General features: G+C 43.0%; 1 protein-coding gene across 1 annotated transcript in view; it reads right to left on the reverse strand.

Moving 5' to 3' along the window:
- Window positions 1–495: 495 nt before the first annotated feature.
- The window catches only part of LOC111970000 (4'-phosphopantetheine phosphatase), a 28,708-nt gene continuing 9,909 nt past the window's right edge, over window positions 496–19,294 (reverse strand). Inside the window, exons 3-19 of the mRNA XM_023996472.2 lie at window positions 16,161–16,369; window positions 15,896–16,079; window positions 15,718–15,810; window positions 14,259–14,412; window positions 13,638–13,819; window positions 12,576–12,657; window positions 12,323–12,423; window positions 6,910–7,065; window positions 6,672–6,784; window positions 6,362–6,449; window positions 5,934–6,085; window positions 2,480–2,535; window positions 2,325–2,374; window positions 2,018–2,122; window positions 1,775–1,875; window positions 1,590–1,658; window positions 496–1,417 (exon numbers count right to left, since the gene is read on the reverse strand). Of these exons, the coding sequence (XP_023852240.1) occupies window positions 1,162–1,417; window positions 1,590–1,658; window positions 1,775–1,875; window positions 2,018–2,122; window positions 2,325–2,374; window positions 2,480–2,535; window positions 5,934–6,085; window positions 6,362–6,449; window positions 6,672–6,784; window positions 6,910–7,065; window positions 12,323–12,423; window positions 12,576–12,657; window positions 13,638–13,819; window positions 14,259–14,412; window positions 15,718–15,810; window positions 15,896–16,079; window positions 16,161–16,369 (2,151 nt within the window). The 3' untranslated portion in view covers window positions 496–1,161. The remainder of the gene's footprint in view (window positions 1,418–1,589; window positions 1,659–1,774; window positions 1,876–2,017; window positions 2,123–2,324; window positions 2,375–2,479; window positions 2,536–5,933; window positions 6,086–6,361; window positions 6,450–6,671; window positions 6,785–6,909; window positions 7,066–12,322; window positions 12,424–12,575; window positions 12,658–13,637; window positions 13,820–14,258; window positions 14,413–15,717; window positions 15,811–15,895; window positions 16,080–16,160; window positions 16,370–19,294) is intronic.

The following is a 19,294-nucleotide window of genomic DNA, read 5'->3' on the forward strand; positions in this document are numbered from 1 at the left end:
GTTTAAACTATTTTAAGAATTGAAAATAGATCCCTTTTACACAACATTTTTGTTAATGACAGTGGTTAGCCTACTGTTTGAAAACTTCAATGTTTTAGTTGTTTGGAAGCAGACCTAATTTACTAAGGCTACCAGAAAATGATGACACAAAGATGGCTTAAACATTTGCAATAAAAATTACCTGAAATACACATTGAGTTTGACACAACACACTTTCAAAACGTCCATTGAACAAAATATACTTCACATTTAATTTGGGTTGTTAGGAACATATTTCACAGTAAAATACTGCCACCTTCTGGAATTTTAAGAATAATTTTAATCCCATCAATAAAGTGCTATTATCCACTCTTTTCAAACAAATTCCCAGTAGCAACATTTTAGCTTCTCAGGCAATGATCATCACACAATTAAGTAAATAATCTCAATTCACCCAGTGGCAGTGATGAAAGGAGGCAAATCCTGTAATCAAAGAAAAGACACTCATGTAGCCCAAGGTAACAAACGTCCATGCTTTCCCTACACCAGAAATTAAACCAGGTTGGTTGCATTTTGAACAAGCTATGCTTTTCATCACTCCAACCTCAAGGCACATTTACCATATTTTTATGTTGCTTCGCCACAGATTGCTGTAATTACCCTGGTAGCAAGCCACACACAAAGCATCTCCACCACTGAAAGGGACACGTTGTCATGGTAACCATTGGGATGCTGTGTGTAAACAGCAGGGTACTGATGATAACCTGTCTATAAATGCACTCAGTAGAGTATCTCACCAGCATTGACAGTCAATCTGCAAAGAGTGCACACCTCTACCACTGACTACCGTTGTCTGTTCTGATACCTTAACTATAATTTAGGCTGTGATCTACAAGAACACACAACATGGTGCAAAGTATGGCTGTATATTCAAAAAATAAAGACATTTAAATATTCTGGTGTTACAAAGCAATGTTATACTCTGCTTTGACACTCTTGCTAAAATAACCCACTAAGTTTTCAAAACAACCCAAGTCCAATGATTATCTTAACACCTCCCTGTACAACCAGCATGTCAATCATGAGGTGGTCAAATCAACCCCATTACAGCCAACTGAACCTCTCTAACTAGTACCTCAACCAGTTCAGCCTGTCCCATGATCAGACTTCAAAAGAGAGAAATTATGAAGGCGTCACTGGAACATGATCCAGGGTGGTGGTTTTGTGGCCTGGTGGCACCTCATACTTGAAGACCACACTGAAGAGCTTGCCCCCCAGCCGGTCAGCCAGCCAGGAGTTCTTGATGACAGCCATTTTGAGGCTCTCGCAGCTCAATATGGCGTAATAGTTGGTGTGGATGGCCCGGCCCATGCCCTCGATGATCACCAGGTCTACATGGCGCTCTCGCACAACCCCAGCCAACACCTTGTCAAGGCGGCTGTGGTGGGGAGAGAAAATAACACACATTTGGGAGGATTTACCTTAAATTTTTAAGTTAAGAGAAATTAATAAAGAAACTTAAAAATGTTGCTTCAGGTTATGTTTTTAAACATAGTTAACAAAGGTATGTTACATTGAAATATAATGAACGCTTAAGAAATAAAACAGACCTCAAGTCTAAGCAAGGAGAGCTAGAGCCACTCTGGACTAGCGTCAGCCTGTCCTCCTTCACAGCAGACCTGCAAAACAAATTAAATGGACATTAACATGCTGGTATAGGAAAACAAAAAAACGTATCATTACTATCCTATCTTTAACATCCATAAATGCAGTGCCAAAAGACTTAAACACTCACTGTATGACTAAATCCATTGCAGCTATTCTTTCAGTCAAGATCTGCAGCTCACTGTTTGTTACATCATTCAGAGCTGGGCTAGAGTTGCTGGCAAGGACAACCTGGAAAACATAGCAGGGGGTCAAAGAAAAAAAAAGGAAATCTTGCTGCGTTCATACTGTTTTATTAAACCCTGTGTATATTTGAAGGGGTGGTACAAGTGACAGCTTTTCAGATGAGGGGAAGGACTGTGTAGCTTCTTACCTCTGTTCCCCTGCAGAGAAGCTCTCTGACAAATGGGAACACTCCAAGTATGATGTCTATTCCACTATTATCTACGAAAAACAATGCACACTTATGAGGTGGGCCCTGGAAAAGAAAGCCAGCAGGCATGGTATTCAATTACTGTTCCACAGCATCAAGTCATATACATCTTTGTGCAAAATCCTAACTTGAGATCCAGGCACACAACTTCTGTGGATCTTAAGTTAGGATGTGGCCCATAAACCAAATGCAGCTACTATAATAACTTTGAAACACTTCGACATCAGGAAACCATTTAAATTCTTACCTTCAGTCTCTCGAGCCATTGGTCATAGGCATCCACAAGCCACGGCCGCTCTATGGAGAAAAAGGGACTATAATTAAGTAGCCTGTATAGGTTGCAGCAGCAGTATAAAATGCAGGACCCATATAAAAACACATGTTTACCCAATAGGGGCATACCTTCCAACTGCAGTTTTGCATGTTCAAAGCCAAACTCCGGATCAGACTCCAGAACACTATTACAAGTGAAAACGTGAGCATGAGCGACATTCTTTGCTCATCTAAAAACACAATATTTTCAAGAAAATTGAAATATACAGTACCAGATGAAAGTTGACACACCTACTCCTTCAAGGGTTTTTCTTTATTTCTACATTGTAGAATAACAGCGAAGACATCAAAACTATGAAATAACACATCTAGAATCACATAGTAACCAAAAAAGTTTTAAATCAAAATATATTTTATATTTGAGATTCTTCAAAGTAGGCACCCTTTGCCTTGACAGCTTTGCACACTTGCCATTCAACCAGCTTCATGAGGAATGTTTTTCCAAGTCTTGAAGGAGTTCCCACATATGTTGAGCACTTGTTGGCTGATTTTCCTTCACTCTGCGGTCCAACACATACCAAACCATCTCAATTGGGTTGAGGTCAGGTGATTGTGGATGCCAGGTCATCTGATGTAGCACTCCATCACTCTCCTTCTTGGTCAAATAGCCTTTACACAGCCTGGAGGTTTGTTGGATAATTGTCCTGTTGAAAAATAAATGATAGTCCCACTAAGCCCAAACCAGATGGTGTATCGCTGCAGAATGCTGTGGTAGCCATGATGGTAAAGTGTGCCTTAAATTCTAAATAAATCCCTGGCAGTGTCACCAGCAAAGCACCCCCACACCTCCTCCTCCATGCTTCACGGTGGGAATCACACATGCGGAGATCATCCGTTCAACTTACAAAAGACACGGCAGTTGGAACCAAAAATACAAAATTTGGACCAAAGGACAGATTTCCACTGGTCTAATATGCATTGCTCGTGTTTCTTGGCCCAAGCAAGTCTCTTCTTCTTACTGATRTCTTTTAGTAGTGGTTTCTTTGAAGCAATTCGACGATGAATGCCTGATTCACGCAGTCTCCGCTGAACAGTTGATATTGAGATGTGTCTGTTACTGGAACTCTGAAGCATTTATTTGGACTGCTATCTGAGATGCAGCTAACTAATGAACTTATCCTCTGCAGCAAAGGTAACTCTGGGTCTTCCTTACCTGTGGCGGTCCTCATGAGAGCCAGTTACATCATAGCGCTTGATGGTTTTTGCGACTGCACTTGTAGAAACTTTAAAAAGTTCTTGAAATTTTCCAGATTGAACAATGGACTGTCGTTTCTTTTGCTTATTTGAGCTGTTCTTGCCATAATATGGACTTGGGTCTTCTACCAAATAGGGCTATCTTCTGTATACCACCCCTACCTTTTCATAACTGATTGTCTCAAATGCATTAAGGAAAGAAATTCCTCAAATTAACTTAAGGCACACCTGTTAATTGAAATGCATTCCTGCTTGATAGAATGCCAAGAGTGTGCAAAGCTGTCAAGGCAAAAGGTGGCTGCTTTGAAGAATCTCAAATATAAAATATATTATTTGATTTGTTTTAACACTTTTTTGGTTACTACATGATTCCATACGAGTTATTTCATAGTGTTGATGTCTTCACTATTATTCTACAATGTAGAAAATAGTAAAAATAAAGAAACCCTGAAATGAGTAGGTGTCCAAACGTTTGACTGCTACTGTGTGTACAAACATACATACACAGAACATTCGGAAAGTATTCGGACATTACAGCTTTATTCTAAAATTAATTCAATCGTTTTTTCCTCATCAATCTACACACAATACCCCTTAATGACAAAGCAAAAACAGGTTTTTAGAAATGTAGTAAAAATAAAACCCTGAAATATCACATTTAAATAAGTATTCAGACCCTTTACTCAGTGCTTTGTTGAAGAACCTTTGGCAGTGATTACAGCCTTGAGTATGATGCTACAAGTTTGGCACACCTGTATTTGGGGAGTTTCTCCCATTCTTCTATGCAGATCCTCTCAAGCCCTGTCAAGTTGGACGAGGAGCGTCACTGCACAGCTATTTTCAAGTCTCTCCAGAGATGTTCGATCGGGTTCAAGTCCGGGCTCTGGCTGGGCCACTCAAGGACATTCAGAGACTTGTCCCGAAGCCACTCCTGCGTTGTCTTGGCTGTGGGCTTAGGGTCAGTATCCTGTTTAAAAGGTGTACCTTCGCCCCAGTCTAAGATCCTGCGTGCTCTGGAGCAGGTTTTCATTTAGGATCTCCGTACTTTCTACATTCATCTTTCCCTCGATCCTGACTAGTCTCCCAGTCCCTGCCAGTGAAAAACATCCCCACAGCATGATGCTGCCACCACCATGCTTCATCTTAGGGATGGTGCCAGGTTTCCTCCAGATGTCAGATGTGACGCTTGGCATTCAGACCAAAGAATTCAACCTTGGTTTCATAAGACCAGAGAATCTTGTTTCTCATTGTCTGAGAGTCTTTAGGTGCCTTTTAGCAAATTCCAAGCGGGCTGTCATGTGCATTTCACTGAAGAGTGGCTTCCATCTGGCCACTCTACCATAAAGGCCTGATTGGTGGAGTTCTGCAGAGATGGTTGTCCTTCTGGAAGGTTCTCCCATCTCCACAGAGGAACTCTGGAGCTTTGTCAGAGTGACCATCGGGTTCTCGGTTACCTCTCTTATCAAGTCCCTTCTCCCTCGATTGCTCAGTTTGGCCGGGCGGTCAGCTCTACGAAGAGTCTTGGTGGTTCCAAWCTTCTTCAATTTAAGAATGATGAAGGCCACTGTGTTCTTGGGGTCTTTCAATGATGAAGAAATGTTTTKGTACMCKTCCCCAGATCTGTCCCTTCGACATAATCCTGTCTCGTAACTCTACGGACAATTCCTTCAACCTCATGGTTTGGTTTTTGCTCTGACATGCACTGTCACCTGTGGGAGCTTATATAACCAGGTGTACCTTTCCAAATCATGTCCAATCAATAACATTTTCCACAGGTGGAATCCAATCAATTGTGCTTCGGGACAAGTCTCTGAATGTCCTTGAGGGGCTCAGCCAGAGCCCGGACTTCAACCCGATCGAACATCTCTCCTGAAGAAAGCTGTGCAGCGACGCTCCCCAGCCTACCTGACAGAGCTTGAGGGGATCTGCAGAGAAGAATGGGAGAAACTCCCCAAATACAGGTGTGCCAAGCTTGTAGCGTCACACCAAAGAAGACTCGATGTTGTTATCATGGCCAAAGGTGCTTCAACAAAGTACTGAGTAAAGGGTCTGAATACTTATGTAAATGTGATTTCAGTTTTTATTTTTAATACATTTGCAAACATTTCTAAACCTGTTTTTGCTTTGTCATTATGGGATATTGTGTGTAGATTTGAGGAAAAAAATGTAATCTGTTTTAGAATAAGGCTGTAATGTAACAAAGTGGGAAAAGTCAAGGGGTCAGAAAACCTTCCTAATGCACTGTATATGACCAGAATTTTAGTCCTAATAATATCCTTTAAAGTCCCAAGTTTAGGAGTGCACAGAGTGCTGCCTCATTAAGACTCACTCGGATACAGCCTTGGCTCCCCAATCGAAGACGTTCCCAGCCAGGAGGCCCCTGACCAGGGCAAACTGCCTCTGCTCCCAGCTCAGCTCCTCCAGGGACTTGACTGCCTTCTGGAAGTACTTGAGGGCCATGTCGTTCTCCCCCTGTTTGATCTGTGGGAGGGATGGAAACACAGCACTGAGACAACAGCTTCCTCCCACTTCTCACTGATGATCTACAACATTAGCAAATCAAGCTAATCAAGGCAAGTGGACATGAAATTACATTAAAAGGCACACAAGAKGACACTTGAAAGCTTCATCAGATGAACTACCCAACATTCAAGGTAAATCAATTCCAGAAAAAGAGTAGCATTAGAACATTTATTGGAACAGTGAACAATAGAGAAGAATAGTTTTATAGGAGAGAGCTATAGAATCCACTCAAACCTTTGAGTATGGGTCAGGGAAGTTGAACTCGTTTAAACAGTGTTCTCTTGTGTCTAACAGACTTCTGACAGTGAGGGATCCATAAGCACTAGAGGTGAGAAGAGAAGTACTCTACATTAGCAGATAAACACATACAGATTGTTGAGGGAACAGTGAGACGTCATCTACAAGAGTCACTCATCCACTAATAAGAGGCCTTTGGAGACAAGCATCTATAAATTATCAAGAAACTGTGTTATGCTCTAGTTAGATTTCAAAGGCTGTTAAACCATCTGCAGCTGTGGCATTCAGATCCTGTGGCTCCCCTTACAAAGGCTGGTGGCGGAGGGTCTGAAGCTTGTGCTGGTACTTGTGACGGAACTTCTCTGCTCGTTCAGCAGCCTCTGGAAGATCAGGCTGGCTGGCAACAGCTCTCTTCACCACCTATCCAAAGCACATCGCCCAGATCAGCTGTTTCAAAAGTGACCAGGATAAGGACTCCCTGTCAATGCATCATGCAATGTGTGTATATTGATTAATAGACCAGTGGCAGGTTCTCTGCCTCTTACCCCATCCAGGGCCTCCTCGAAGCAGTAGAGCCAGTACTCCCGTGCAAGGGCGTCCTCTGAGAGGTCCACTGTGTCTGGGATGTAGGAGGACGGGTCCTGCAGCAGGGGCAGATTCACCAGCTGCCTTTCCAGACGGTCCATCTCCAACATGTCAAACTGAAGCCGAAGAGGAGACACACTGAGCACTGTACATAATGCAAGGCTAATGCATTCATGCACACTTAGACGGGTGGCCTGATAACGTCAGAGAAATGATGCTTGCACATCGCAGGGGTAAAAGGCTATGTGTTATGATTTTGAATGGTCAGATAGCCAGCAACAATGACAAGAAGCTGCCGTGGTCGGACTCCACCTTGCTCCTACAGTCCTATAGGCAGAAACTCAAACAAGATGTACCCTGACTATAACATTCAACGCTGTTCTGACCAATTGTAATCCACGCTTCCAGATTGTTTTGATCACGAGGACTGGGAAATATTCCGGGTAGCCTCAGAGAATAACATCGATCTACAGCTGAAGTCGGAAGTTTACATACACCTTAGCCAAATACATTTAAACTCAGTTTCACAACTCCTGACATTTAATCCTAGTAAAAAAATTGTTTTAGGTCAGTTAGGATCACCACTTTATTTTAAGAATGTGAAATGTCAGAATAATAGTAGAGAGAATGATTTATTTCAGGTTTTATTTCTTTCATCACATTCCCAGTGGGTCAGAAGTTTACATACACTCAGTTAGTATTTGGTAGCCTTGCCTTTAAATTGTTTAACTTGGGTCAAACGTTTTGGGTAGCCTTCCACAAGCTTCCCACAATAAGTTGGGTGAATTTTGGCCTATTCCTCCTGACAGAGCTGGTGTAACTGAGTCAGGTTTGTAGGCCTCCTTGCTCACACACACACACTTCTTCAGTTCTGCCCACCAATTTTCTATAAGTGTGAGGTCAGGGCTTTGTGATGGCCACTCCAATACCTTGACTTTGTTGTCCTTAAGCCATTTTGCCACAACTTTGGAAGTATGCTTGGGGTCATTGTCAACTTCCTGACTGACGTCTTGAGATGTTGCTTCAATATATCCACATTATTTTCCTTCCTCATGATGCAATCTGTTTTGTGAAGCGCACCAGTCCGTCCTGCAGCAAAGCACCCCCACAACCTGATGCTGCCACCCCTGTGCTTCACGGTTGGGATGGTGTTCTTCGGCTTGCAAGCCTCCCCCTTTTTCCTCCAAACATAACAATGGTCATTATGGCCAAACAGTTCTATCCAAAAAGTACAATCTTTGGTCCCATGTGTAGTTGCAAACCGTAGTCTGGCTTTTTTATTGAGGTTTTGGAGCAGTGGCTTCTTTCTTGCTGAGCGGCCTTTCAGGTTATGTCGATACAGGACTCGTTTTACTGTGGATATAGATACATTTGGACCCGTTTCCTCCAGCATCTTCACAAGGTTCTTTGCTGTTGTTCTGGGATTGATTTTCACACCAAAGTACGTTCATCTCCAGGAGACAGAACCCATCTTCTTCCTGAGCGGTATGACTGCTGCGTGGTCCCATGGTGTTTATACTTGCGTACTATTGTTTGTACAGATGAACGTGGTAACTTCAGGTATTTGGAAATTGCTCCAAAGGATGAACCAGACTTATGGAGGTCTACAATTTCTGAGGTCTTGGCTAATTTCTTTAGATTTTCCCATGATGTCAAGCAAAGAAGGACTGAGTTTGAAGGTAGGCCTTGAAATACATCCACAGGTACACCTCCAATTGACTCAAATTGTGTCAATTAGCCTATCAGAAGCTTCTAAATCCATGACATTTTCAGGAATTTTCCAAGCTGTTTAAAAGGCACAGTCAACTTAGTGTATGTAAACTTCTGACCCACTGGAATTGTGATACAGTGAATTATAAGTGAAATAATCTGTCTGTAAACAATTGTTGGAAAAATAACTTGTCATGCACAAAGTAGATGTCCAAACAACTTGCCAAAACTATAATTTGTTAACAAGAAATTTGGTGTGTGGTTGAAAAACGAGTTAACGACTCCAACCTAAGTGTATGTAAACTTCCGACTTCAACTGTTTACGCTGACTCTGAGAGTTTATAAGGAGGTGCATTGGAGATGTATCCCACTGTGACTTAAAACCTACCCTCACCAAAATACATGGAAGAATGGCGGCATTCGTGCAAAACTGAAAGCGCGAACCACCGCATTCAGCCATGGAAAAAGGACTGGGAACATGGCCGAATATAAACAGTATAGTTAATCCCTCCGCAAGGAAAACAAAAAAAATGTTGGTATAGGGACAAAGCGGAGTCGCAATTCAACGGCTCAGAGACGAATGTGGAAGGGTCTACAGGCAATTACGGACCACAAAAAGAAAACCAGCCACGTCACGGACACCAACGTATTATTTCCAGACAAACTAAACACCTTCTTTGCCGCTTTGAGGATAATACAGTGATACCGACGCGGCCCGCTAACTAGGAGTGCGCCCCCCCCCTCATTTTCCATGGTCGATGTGAGTAAGACATTTAAACTTTTTAACCCACGCAAGGCTCTTGACCCAGACAACATCCCTAGCCGCATGTGCAGACCAGCTGGCGGGTTTGTTTACAGACATATAGTCAGCTGTCTCCACATGCTTCAAGATGGCCAACATTGTTTCTGTAACCAAGGCAAAGATAACTGAACTAAATGACTATAGCCCCGTAGCACTCACCTCTGGCATCATGAAGTGCTTTGAGAGACTAGTCGAGGATCATATCACCTCTACCTTACCTGCCACCCTAGACCCACTTCAGTTTGCATACCACCCCAACAGGTCCAGACGATGCAATCGCTATCACACTGCCCTATACCATCTGGACAAGAGGAATACCTATGTAAGAATGCTGTTCATTGACTACAGCTCAGCATTCAACACCATGGTACCCTCCAAGCTCATCATTAAGCTGGAGGCCCTGGGTCACAACCCAGCCCTGTGTAATTGGGTCCTGGACTTTGACGGGCCGCCCCCAGGTGGTGAAGGTAAGAAACATTGCCACTTCGCTGACCCTCAAAACTGGGGCCCCACAAGGGTGCGTGCTCAGCCCCCTCCTGTACTCCCTGTTCACCCATGACTGCGTGGCCATGCACACCTCCAACTCAATCATCAAGGTTGCAGACGACACAACAGTAGTGGGCTTGATTACCAACAACAACGAGACAGCCTACAGGAAGGTGAGGGCACTGATTGTGGTGTGAGGAAAACAACCTCTCAACGTCAACAAAACAAAGGAGATGATCGTGGCCTTCAGGAAACAGCAGAGGGAGCACCCCCCTATCCACATCGAAGGGACAGTAGTGGAGAAGGTGGAAAGCTTCAAGTTCCTCGGCGTACACAGACAAACTGAAAAGGTCCACCCACACAGACAGTGTGGTGAAGGTGCAACAGCACCTCTCAACCTCAGGAGGCTGAAGAAATGCATATTGTCACCTAAAAACCCTGACAAACTTTTACAGATGCACAATTGAGAGCATCCTGTCAGGCTATATTACCACTTGGTACGGCAACTCAAGGCTCTCCAAAGGTAGGTGCGGTCTGCACAACGCATTACTAGGGGCAAACTACCTGCCCTCCAGGACACCTACAGCACCCGATGTCACAGGAAGGCCAAAAAGATCATCAAGGACAACAACCATCCGAGCCACCGCCTGTTCACCTCGCTACTACCCAGAAGGCGAGGTCAGTACAGGTGCATCAAAGCTGGGACCGAGAGACTGAAAAACAGCTTCTATCTCAAGGCCATCAGACTGCTAAATAGCAATCACTAACTCAGAAGCTGCTGCCTACATAGAGACTCACTAGTCACTTGAATAATGTTTACATATCTTTCATTATTCATCTCATATGTATATACTGCATCTAGCCTATGCCGCTTGGCCATCGCTCATCCATGTACATATTCCATCCCTTTAGATTTGTGTGTATTAGGTAGTTGTTGGGGAGATATTACTGCAGTGTCGGAACTAGAAGCATAAGCATTTCGCAAAACTCGCATTAAAATCTGCTAACCATGTGTATGTGACCAATACAATTTGATGTGGGGACTCATAGGCGGCTCGTTTCAGCCAGTTGTATCTTGTTCTTGATACCAGGTCTTGTTTTGAGGTGTTTTGAGTAATGACACATCCATGCTAATATGGCTAAAATTCATTAGTTAGCTAACCAACAACTGTAACGATGTATTTGAGAGAAAACAAGAGCTTCTTGTGCACATTTATGTTTTCAATAAATATTTGGAGGCCAAATATAGTTTACATATTATCAAAAAGGAGGACCAAGGCACTCTTCATATAATTAAAATGCCTTTATTTGTATGGCATGTTCAATGGGAAAAAAGTTAAAATCAGACGCGTTTCGGCTGCATGGCCTTCGTCAGGGAGTACAAAGAAATAATACAATGTCCTCTGAACAGCTTTTCAAATTAGCCCTAATTTGAAGAGGGAGTTTACATGTTGTCAATAACCCTTTGAACATAAGCCAACCCAGTCTGTTTTGCCCCAAAGTTGCACACGCATCGGTTTTGTTGCTAAACAACCCGATAATAGTGAAACGACTCCTTCAAACATAGCTAAACTCCAATATGTTTCCACTATGCCCCCTAGTGGTCAGTGAGCTGAGAATAGCATTATGTGTCAAACTCCACACTGTTAGTGGGAAGTGGACACACGCATCAACATTACAGTATCAACATTAAGAAATATAGTATACCACCTCACACCCGTCACATCCGTGCAGTGAGTATGATTTCATGCACAATTTATAAGGTGAACAGACCTGACTACTATTGACTATAAGGTTGGTTATAACATGTTACAGCTCAGTTTAAACCATGACTACATAAAGCAACACTTCAAAGGCTGTTAAGCAATAAATATGTGAAAGGAAAAGGCTGGCATATAGGAGTTACAATGCCACAGCTGTCTCTCTGAAACCTTATTTAACCCATTGTGAATGTGAATGTTTGGCAAGCTGTGTAGCTACAAAGCCAGAATCATGAGGAAACATATAGCCCTAATCAAACCACTACACACAAAGCATGGAGAAGTACTTACGGAAAACTGAAGAGGTAAACAGGTTACAGTAGGTAAACAGAGGTAAGAGATTGTGGATATGAAGAGAAGAAATTAAAACAAAATGTTAAGACTGAAAAGATCAATGAATGCCTCATACCAGGCTTGTGGATTTTAAAAGGACGGCGTTGGTGACATTTCCATAGAAAATATCAAATCCACAATCTCAGAAAGAGAGTGGCGAGAATTGCTATAATGGTCAATGAAATGACACCAAAATTATATGAAACGTGGGTTATGAGCGCACCCTGGTGGTCTTATGCTGACCTTTCAGTATTTTAACGTTTTCTTTTCCAATGGACTTACTGTTCCACTACGTGCACGTTGCATGGGGTTCAGGTCAGGAGAAGTACTCATCAGGCCAGAGCTCCCAGCATAGTTCTCCCCCCAACTGTACTGATTAGGATCTAGATAAAGTGAAACAAATAACAGTGAATTAGACAAAAGAACTTCCCATCAAGAAGAAAATCCTTACATAACCTAGGGTGTGATAAAGTATGGATTCCTGTGCCACTTTCTGTCAAGAAGAAACCCCATAGATGAAAGCATCTTGACCTACTGTCTTCCTCTGCTCCCTTAAGGAAGGCTCCAATAGTCCCCAGATAGCCTTCATGCCTCAGGAAGAGTGCCTGGACTTCACCCTGCAAAAACACAATATAAAACTCGACTCAGATAGAACCATTTCCAACTAATTATGCTCACAGATTGTATCATTTAAAAGTAGCTTATCAGCACAATACAATCAAACATGTCATATCACTGTATGTATTATTATCTCCACTAGGGAGGGGCACGGTTAATCGAATATCCGGATATACGAACTATATACTATTCGAAAACTTGTGAGTAATCTTTTTTTTTTGGGGGGGGGGGCATTTTAACAATGAAAAAGCTCTAAATTAAATTGTCCATGTTACATTGTTACACACAAGGACATGACATTTGAAATACTTAATTTAATAAAACAAACCTTAAAATGTTGTGTTTATGTACAGCGCTGTTAGCTACTGCTGCTTCAGATGTCACGTGGCTGTGAAAGTTTTTTTTTTTTTTTCAAGCTCATTTTCTCATCCATGGGCTATATGTTGCGTTTTACACTTAAAAGGCATTTTACCATCATAGCCATCCAGTCAGCCCTGACAAGGGTATGCCATTTTACCCACTTCAAATAGCGACTAGCCTACAGGTACGCACCAACAGAGGGTTCACAAGACCTGACACAGATCAATGCAAAACACGCACCAGAAAACTTTTTCTATGATGGCTAACATCAGACTTCTCTTCCACTGTTGCCGTTAGCCTAGGCTACTGTTAGCCAAAAACTATTAGCACCCTGAAAACAAATGTGCACTGTCTGTGGTTGTAGCACTTTGCGTCATTCTGATTGGTAAAGAGAGTAAAGCAATTTGTATCTCAGGATAAAAGGTGTATTTGCATACTACTGTGTGAATACTGCAGTTGAGATTTGATTGCTGCTTTTCAAGCTCTGAACTAGGCCCATACCTGATTAGTCAGCTGCCATCAGATCCAGTTCTGTCAGTGCTAAATCTAGACCTCAATCAAATGTACCTGGATTGAGAAAGACATGCTTGTTAATGAGGTACATTGTGGGGGGGCTTGCCTTGGTGAAGAAGTTGATGCTGTAAGTGATGGTGTGCATAGTGACAGGGTGTCCTCGGATGAAGAAACCCCCAAAGTATACCCTGGTCAAGTTGTGGAGCCGGGCATAGAGGCAGGCCAGCTGCCCAATGTCATTGCTGATCATATGGAGCAGGCTCTTAGCCATGTCTTCTTTAGAGAACTCTAATTCAGGAGAAGACAAAAGTAAAGGTATGTCAACATACAGCCAAGTGAAGCACCAGAAACATAACTCATCAACAAGCCCAGGTCCCATTGAAGTACGTACGTACGTACAGTGTTGGTTTATGTATTGGCAGTTTGTGACCGGTATTATTGGCACTACATAATACACATGAATGAGCTAATAGAGTGAATTAGTTGATTTCTTTGCCATGGCTGGCTGCCTTGTTTACATTTCTCAACAGTAACAATAACCAACCAGCCTACAGGGGACAAGGTCACAGTAACTGGGTAAGAGGTCATCAATCAGTTAGTGCTCAACAGGAATGTAGCCTACATTACAGTAGATAGCATGCCAGGGAGTGTGCTCCTAAGACAGTACCATGAAAAACATGTCATGGGGTAAAGAGTAAAAGTACTGCAAATGCTCTTTTCTCTTTACCTTTGTCAGGAGTAGCAGATTTTCCAAAGCTGCTTGCAATAAGGTCCCCAGTCAAGCCCAAGGACCCATAAGATCCCCCGTAGATGTCTTTGACCAGCATGTCAACATTTGTGTGCTGCCCCTTCGAGGCCAACTGAAGGAGTTCATCAAACCTCTGTAGGAGGGGAGAGCAGGTCATGGGAGTACAGTAGTTCTAAAAAGACTTTTCACCCAGATAGCTATTTTGTAACCACCCTATTCGGAACAAGAGTTTAACTTCACTAGGGTAGGGGGCAGCATTCGGAATTTTGGATGAAATGCATGCCCAATTTAAACTGCCTGCTTCTCGGGCCCAGAAGATATGATATGCATATAACTGGTAGATTTGGATAGAAAACTCTAAAGTTTCCAAAACTGTTAAAATAGTGTCTGTGTATAACCGAACTGATTTGGCAGGCAAAAACCTGAGAAAAAATCCATTCAGGAAGTCGTTTTTTTGTTGGTTTTGTAGTTTTCTATTCAATGCCATTACAGTATCCATTGACTTAGGACTCAAACTGCAGTTTCTATGCCTTCCACTAGATGTCAACAGTCTTTAGAAATAGTTTCAGGCTGGTATTCTGAAAAATGAGGGAATAAGAGCATTCGGAATGACTGGACGCTAAAGTGTCGCAGAGCTTTTTCATGCGCTCGACAGAGAGAGAGCAATTCTTGTTTACCTTTTAAATTGACGACGTTATTGTCCGGTTTAAATATTATCGATTATTTAGGCTAAAAACAACCTGAGGATTGAATATAAACATCGTTTGACATGTTTCTATGAACTTTACGGATACAATTTGGATTTTTCTGTCTTCCTGTTTTGACTGCGTTTGAGCCTGTGGATTACTGAAGAAAACACGCAAACAAAACGGAGGTTTTTGTATATAAAGAGATCTTAACGAACAAAAGAAACACTTATTGAGTAAATGAATGTCTGCTGAGTCAACCATATGAAGATCATCAAAGGTAAGGGATTCATTTTATCTCTATTTCTGACTGACTGTTCTACTTGACTGGTTACTGTTTGTAATGAATTGTCTAGTGGGCTATGTTCTCAAATAATCGTAAGGTATGCTTTCGCCGTAAAGCATTTTAAAAATCTGACACCGTGGTTGGATTCACAAGACGTTCATCTTTAAACCTATGTAAAATATGTTTTCTTTTCTGAGTTTTTATAATGAGTATTTCTGTATTTGAATTTGGCGCCCAGCAGTTTCACTGGCTGTTGAAGAGGTAACGCTAACATCCCACATACCCAAAAGAGGTTAAGTACACAGGGCAGTCTTCCAGATAATAAAAAGTAGCAGTAAGGTCAACTGGCAAGATAATAGGCAAGAACAAACAGAAAATAAAAATTTAAGTTAATTTGAATAGCTTGACCAATTAAAAAAGGTTATTGGGCTTGAAGTCTCAACATGGGGGTGAGGAGGGGTTTTACCTTTGTTTTCGTGAGCAGTGCTCCAAGGCCCCAGAATGTCCCCCCACCTATGGAGCTTCCTCCAACACGCTCAAATGTATCCTCTGATTCAACCTGTTTGGAGAGAAAGATTGTTGAATTAATGGGTAAGTCTACATAGGCCACGTCACACCAGATCTGGAGAGTCAGGCATTGGTACCTTGAAAATGGACACCCCTGAGCCGATGTTGATGAGCAGGTAAGGGAAGATGTCAGGGTGAGTGTTCTGGAAGCGGAACTCAGAGTCTGCATGCTTGACATAGACAAAGGCCTCGTGGGTGATATTCCTCAGCACAAAGTTGCAACCCTTGATGAGGCATGTCATTTCATCCTCCTTGTCCACCCTAATCAAAACATAAAGAATAGCTACATTATAATAAGCAAAACCTTCTACTGGTCATGCGGTCTTTAAAAATAAAACTCACCTGAGTTTCAGTTTCTTCTCTATGAGATCTTTAAACTTGTGAGCCCCTCCACCGGTGGCTTTGATGACTTTGGTGTCAGTGTTGACCAGGTGGTCTTTGATAAAGTCCAGGCAGGTTTCGATATAGGCATTTTCAAATTTGATGAAGTGAAGGCGAGCCGACACCTCCTCCTGCATAGAGATCTCATAGAGGGGGTCACCCTCAGTCTCCTAGTAAAGAGGAGAGACACAGTTAAGAGACCAGGCCAGCACTGCAGACCACCAGGGCAACCTGAGTGGTCTCAGTAAGACCTTTAAGTCAACACCTTCACTGTCCCAAGGTACAAACCTTTTGATAGGGATGCACGATATCGGTAAACATATCGGAATCGGCCAATATTAGCTAAAAATGCCAACATCAGCCTGATATCTAGTTTTACACCAATGTGAAAACCGATGTCAAAGCTGACGTGCATACCTATAACACGTAGGTAGATGACGTAATGGCCCATGAAAAATATAGCGCTACATGTGCAACACAGCATTCCTAACCTAGCCCACAATGTCTGCTGTGTGGATCGAACAGTCAACAAGTCGAGAAGTCATTTGAAAGAGTAAGAAAATTTCAGGGTGACAACTCAAAGGGGAAGTCCATTAAAGCCAAGATAATGGAATTCATTGCCCTTGACAATCAACCGTTCTCTGTTGTGTATGATGTTGGCTTTCCCCGACTGGATCGAGCACTGGCACACACTACCAAGTAGGCGCTATTTTTCAGATGCTGCCCTACTGGAGTTACACAGCATCCATGAGCTACTTGATATGGGCATCACTGCTATTAGCTTCACAACTGACATTTGGACCAGTGATGTCAGCGCCATGAGCATTATGAATCCAACAGCACATTTGTTCTACGAGGATTTCCTACTGACTAAAGCTGTATTGCACGCTCAAGAATGTGCTCATACCGCTGCTGCCATTTATTTCAATGGCATTTGAGAACGTGTTTGAAAAACTCACCAAGCTCCATTCGAACAACTGACTCGAGAAATAAGCTCAACTGTGTCTGCAGCAGACGTGATACCCTGTCATGGCATTGAAACGCTGCTCAACAAAAATGCCAACACAGACCATCGGGTTAACTTGGAAAAGTACTCTACTAGAGGCTGTGAACAAGCGATTCGGTGGCATTCTGAGCCTCTACTGTGTCACACCATGCTCAATGCTAGGTACAAGGACCACTACTTCGATGCAGACAAGAAACAGAGTTTACGTGAACACTTCACTGCTTGATATGCATGATGAAATCCTGGTTGAGACAAAACAGCACAGCATAAACAAAATAAATGTTTTGACTATGTTTTACTGGTAATTGGGACATGCTTAAATGCCAACAAAATAACTTTTTGGTCAGTGTGTATGTTTCAACTACACTGCTCAAAAAAATAAAGGGAACACTTAAACAACACAATGTAACTCCAAGTCAATCACACTTCTGTGAAATCAAACTGTCCTCTTAGGAAGCAACACTGATTGACAATAAATTTCACATGCTGTTGTGTAAATGGAATAGACAACAGGTGGAAATTATAGGCAATTAGCAAGACACCCCCAATAAAGGAGTGGTTCTGCAGGTGGTGACCACAGACCACCTTCTCATTTCCTATGCTTTCTGGCTGATGTTTTGTCACTTTGAATGCTGGCGGTGCTTTCACTCTAGTGGTAGCATGAGACGGAGTCTACAACCCACACAAGTGGCTCAGGTAGTGCAGCTCATCCAGGATGGCACATCAATGCGAGCTGTGGCAAGAAGGTTTGCTGTGTCTGTCAGCGTAGTGGTCCAGGCATGGAGGCGCTACCAGGAGACAGGCCAGACATCAGGAGACGTGGAGGAGGCCGTAGGAGGGCAACAACCAGCAGCACAGGACACTACCTCCGCCTTTGTGCAAGAAGGAGCAGAAGGAGCACTGCGAGCCCTGCAAAATGACCTCCAGCAGGCCACAAATGTGCATGTGTCTGCTCAAACGGTCAGAAACAGACTCCATGAGGGTGGTATGAGGGCCCGACGTCCACAGGTGGGGGTTGTGCTTACAGCCCAACACGTGCAGGACGTTGGCATTTGCCAGAGAACACCAAGATTGGCAAATTCGCCACTGGCGCCCTGTGCTCTTCACAGATGAAAGCAGGTTCACACTGAGCACGTGACAGAATCTGGAGACGCCGTGGAGAACGTTCTGCTGCCTGCAACATCCTCCAGCATGACCGGTTTGGCGGTGGGTCAGTCATGGTGTGGGGTGGCATTCTTTGGGGGCCGCACAGCCCTCCATGTGCTCATCCAGAGGTAGCCTGACTGCCATAGGTACCGAGATGAGATCCTCAGACCCCTTGTGAGACCATATGCTGGTGCGGTTGGCCCTGGGTTCCTCCTAATGCAAGACAATGCTAGACCTCATGTGGCTGGAGTGTGTCAGCAGTTCCTGCAAGAGGAAGGCATTGAGCTATGGACTGGCCCGCCCGTTCCCAGACCTGAATCCAATTGAGCACATCTGGGACATCATGTCTTGCTCCATCCACCAACGCCACTTGCACCACAGACTGTCCAGGAGTTGGCAGATGCTTTAGTCCAGGTCTGGGAGGAGATCCCTCAGGAGACCATCCGCCACCTCATCAGGAGCATGCCCAGGCGTTGTAGGGAGGTCATACAGGCACGTGGAGGCCACACACACTACTGAGCTCATTTTGACTTGTTTTAAGGACATTACATCAAAGTTGGACTCAGCCTGTAGTGTGGTTTTCCACTTTAATTTTGAGTGTGACTCCAAATCCAGACTTCCATGGGTTGATAAATTTGATTTCCATTGATCATTTTTGTGTGATTTTGTTGTCAGCACATTCAACCATGTTTTGGAAAAAGTATTTAATAAGAATATTTCATTCATTCAGATCTAGGATGTGTTATTTTAGTGTTCCCTTAAAYGCTTAAAAAGGCCGCAAACATTTTTAATATCAGTGTCGTTTTTTTTGGCAAGGAAAATATCGGCCAAAAACGTAATATCGTGCATCCCTACTTCTTGATGCCCTAGATCGTGAATCGGTAGCCTACATGTGTCTACCACGAAACCCACACTGAAGCAATCCCCTATTGGCTTTTCTCCA

Source organism: Salvelinus sp. IW2-2015, linkage group LG11 (assembly GCF_002910315.2).
Source record: "Salvelinus sp. IW2-2015 linkage group LG11, ASM291031v2, whole genome shotgun sequence".
Taxonomy (NCBI): Eukaryota; Metazoa; Chordata; class Actinopteri; order Salmoniformes; family Salmonidae; genus Salvelinus; species Salvelinus sp. IW2-2015.